The sequence below is a fragment of the Tenrec ecaudatus genome, chromosome 3, assembly GCF_050624435.1.
Source record: "Tenrec ecaudatus isolate mTenEca1 chromosome 3, mTenEca1.hap1, whole genome shotgun sequence".
Taxonomy (NCBI): Eukaryota; Metazoa; Chordata; class Mammalia; order Afrosoricida; family Tenrecidae; genus Tenrec; species Tenrec ecaudatus.
The window spans coordinates 136,020,824-136,022,828 of NC_134532.1; the positions used below are offsets into that span (position 1 = coordinate 136,020,824).

Sequence of the window (2,005 nt, forward strand, 5' to 3'; positions counted from 1 at the left end):
CCACCCTCCCAGTATCGCCACTCACACCCCTGGTCCTGAAGGTATCATCCACCCTGATTCCCTGTGCCTCCAGCTCCTATCTGCACCAGTGTACATCCTCTGGTCTACCAGACTTGCAAGGTAGAATTCAGATCATAATAGTGAAGGGGGGGGCGCTGCGGGAAGCATTTAGGAACTAGAGGAAAGCTGTATTCTTCATCATTGCTACATCGCACCCTGACTGACTCATCTCCTCCCCTAGACCCCTCTGCAAGGGGATCTCTATTGGCCAACAAATGAGCTTTGGGTCTCCACTCTGCACTCCCCCCTTCATTCACTATGGTAAGATTTTTTGTTCTGATGATACCTTCCTTATACCTGATCCCTTCGACACCACGTGATCACACAGGCTGGTGTGCTTCTTTTTTTTTTTAGAGTGGAAAAAACAACTTTATTATTAACTTATTTCAACAGGAAAAGTTGCCCAGAGACACAGGCCGCATTTCCATCGGCAGCAGGCAGCAGGTGGAAGAAGGGCACGCATGTCGGTAGGCCTAGGATCGTCTCCTTGCATCCTAGCAGAGGGGGAGCCCAGGGAAGGGGCTAGGTTCCCTCCAATCAGCTGAGAGAGACCTGAGACCACCCCAGCCAGGGAAGCCCGAGACAACAGTCAAAGGCCAATCCGGAAGGAAATACAGGGGGGGGGGCGCAGGATGCGACCCCTCAAGACTGGCATCACCAGGGGGGCGTCATGGGTTGAGGGTTCTGTAGATAGGACATCACCACCGCCGAGATGGACAACATGAAGCTACTCATCATCTGCTTGGTATCCTCTGAACTCCGGGAATTGGCGAAGCTGATGAAGGAGCAGTAGACAGCAACCCAAGCACACCATTTCAGCTTGAGCATGAGTCCGCACATGCTAAAGATCATGCCGAGTAGGTTCATGTAGTCCGGCGTCGGATCATCCAAGGCCGGGTTACACTCGCTCGGCGGAGGCTTGTACCGCAACACTTTGTTGGGCCTCCGTGGGTCCGACATATTGTTCGCAGACATAGCCGAGTGGAAGGCTGGGACGCACCCCGTCCGTGGCGGCAGCTTCCGGCGCGGACACCCTGGTGTGCTTCTTCCATGTGGCTTTGTTACTTCTGAGCTAGATGGCCACTTGTTCACCTTCAAGCCTTTAAGACCCCAGACGCTATACCTTTAGATAGCCGGGCACCATCAGCTTCCTTCGCCACATTTGCTTATGCACCCCTTTGTCCTCAGCGATCGTATCATGGAGGTGTGCATCCAATGATATGATATTTTGTTCTTTGATGCCTGATAACTGATCCCTTTAGAACCTCATAATCACACAGGCTGGTGTGTTCTTCTATGTGGGCTTTGTTGCTTCTGAGCTAGATGACCGCTTGTTTATCTTCAAGCCTTAAAACCCCAGACGCTTGGTATAAGCCTGCGCACATTCGGTATAAAACAGTGCTTTAGAGACAAAGCTGACAGAATGGGGCATCTGGGATCAAATGCCAGCTCCACCACTGACTACTAGCTGTGTCATCTTGGACATGCTCACTGGTTTCTCTGTGCTTTGCTATCCTTAAAAAAGAAGATATTAATCTGTGTGGCAGGAAATGAATGAAATATTTAAAGCACTTAGCAGCACGCCTGGCACAGAGCAAGCACTATCAATGACCGTACTAGTGACTAACAGTGTACTTGCCCCTCCAAGAGCCCTTACGGCCTGGTCTCAGAAATTATCATCTTAAATCATCTCACTGATAATGAATGACTATCTTTCCATTTTTCTCAGTATTTTCTGGAAGTAGTTATTCGCGTACTAAACCATCTGCATGGCTCTTCTCATTTTTGTAAACCTTTCTTTCCTATTTTCTATTCCTTTGTCTTTTTGCTCCAATGTTCCCAAGAATCTCTTAGTTGTTTTGTTTTTAATATATACCACAATAAATTTTCACTTTTTGCTGTTTTTCTGCTTGGCGTGCGGTCTCTCCCACTTTTAATGGTCTCT

General features: G+C 48.7%; 1 protein-coding gene across 1 annotated transcript; it reads right to left on the minus strand.

Moving 5' to 3' along the window:
* Positions 1-398: 398 nt before the first annotated feature.
* On the minus strand, positions 399-1,067 carry LOC142443571 (PAT complex subunit Asterix). Its single transcript, XM_075544896.1, has one exon. It carries the CDS (start codon positions 1,033-1,035, stop codon positions 715-717), a length of 321 nt encoding a protein of 106 aa, XP_075401011.1. The 5' UTR covers positions 1,036-1,067; the 3' UTR covers positions 399-714.
* Positions 1,068-2,005: the final 938 nt, after the last annotated feature.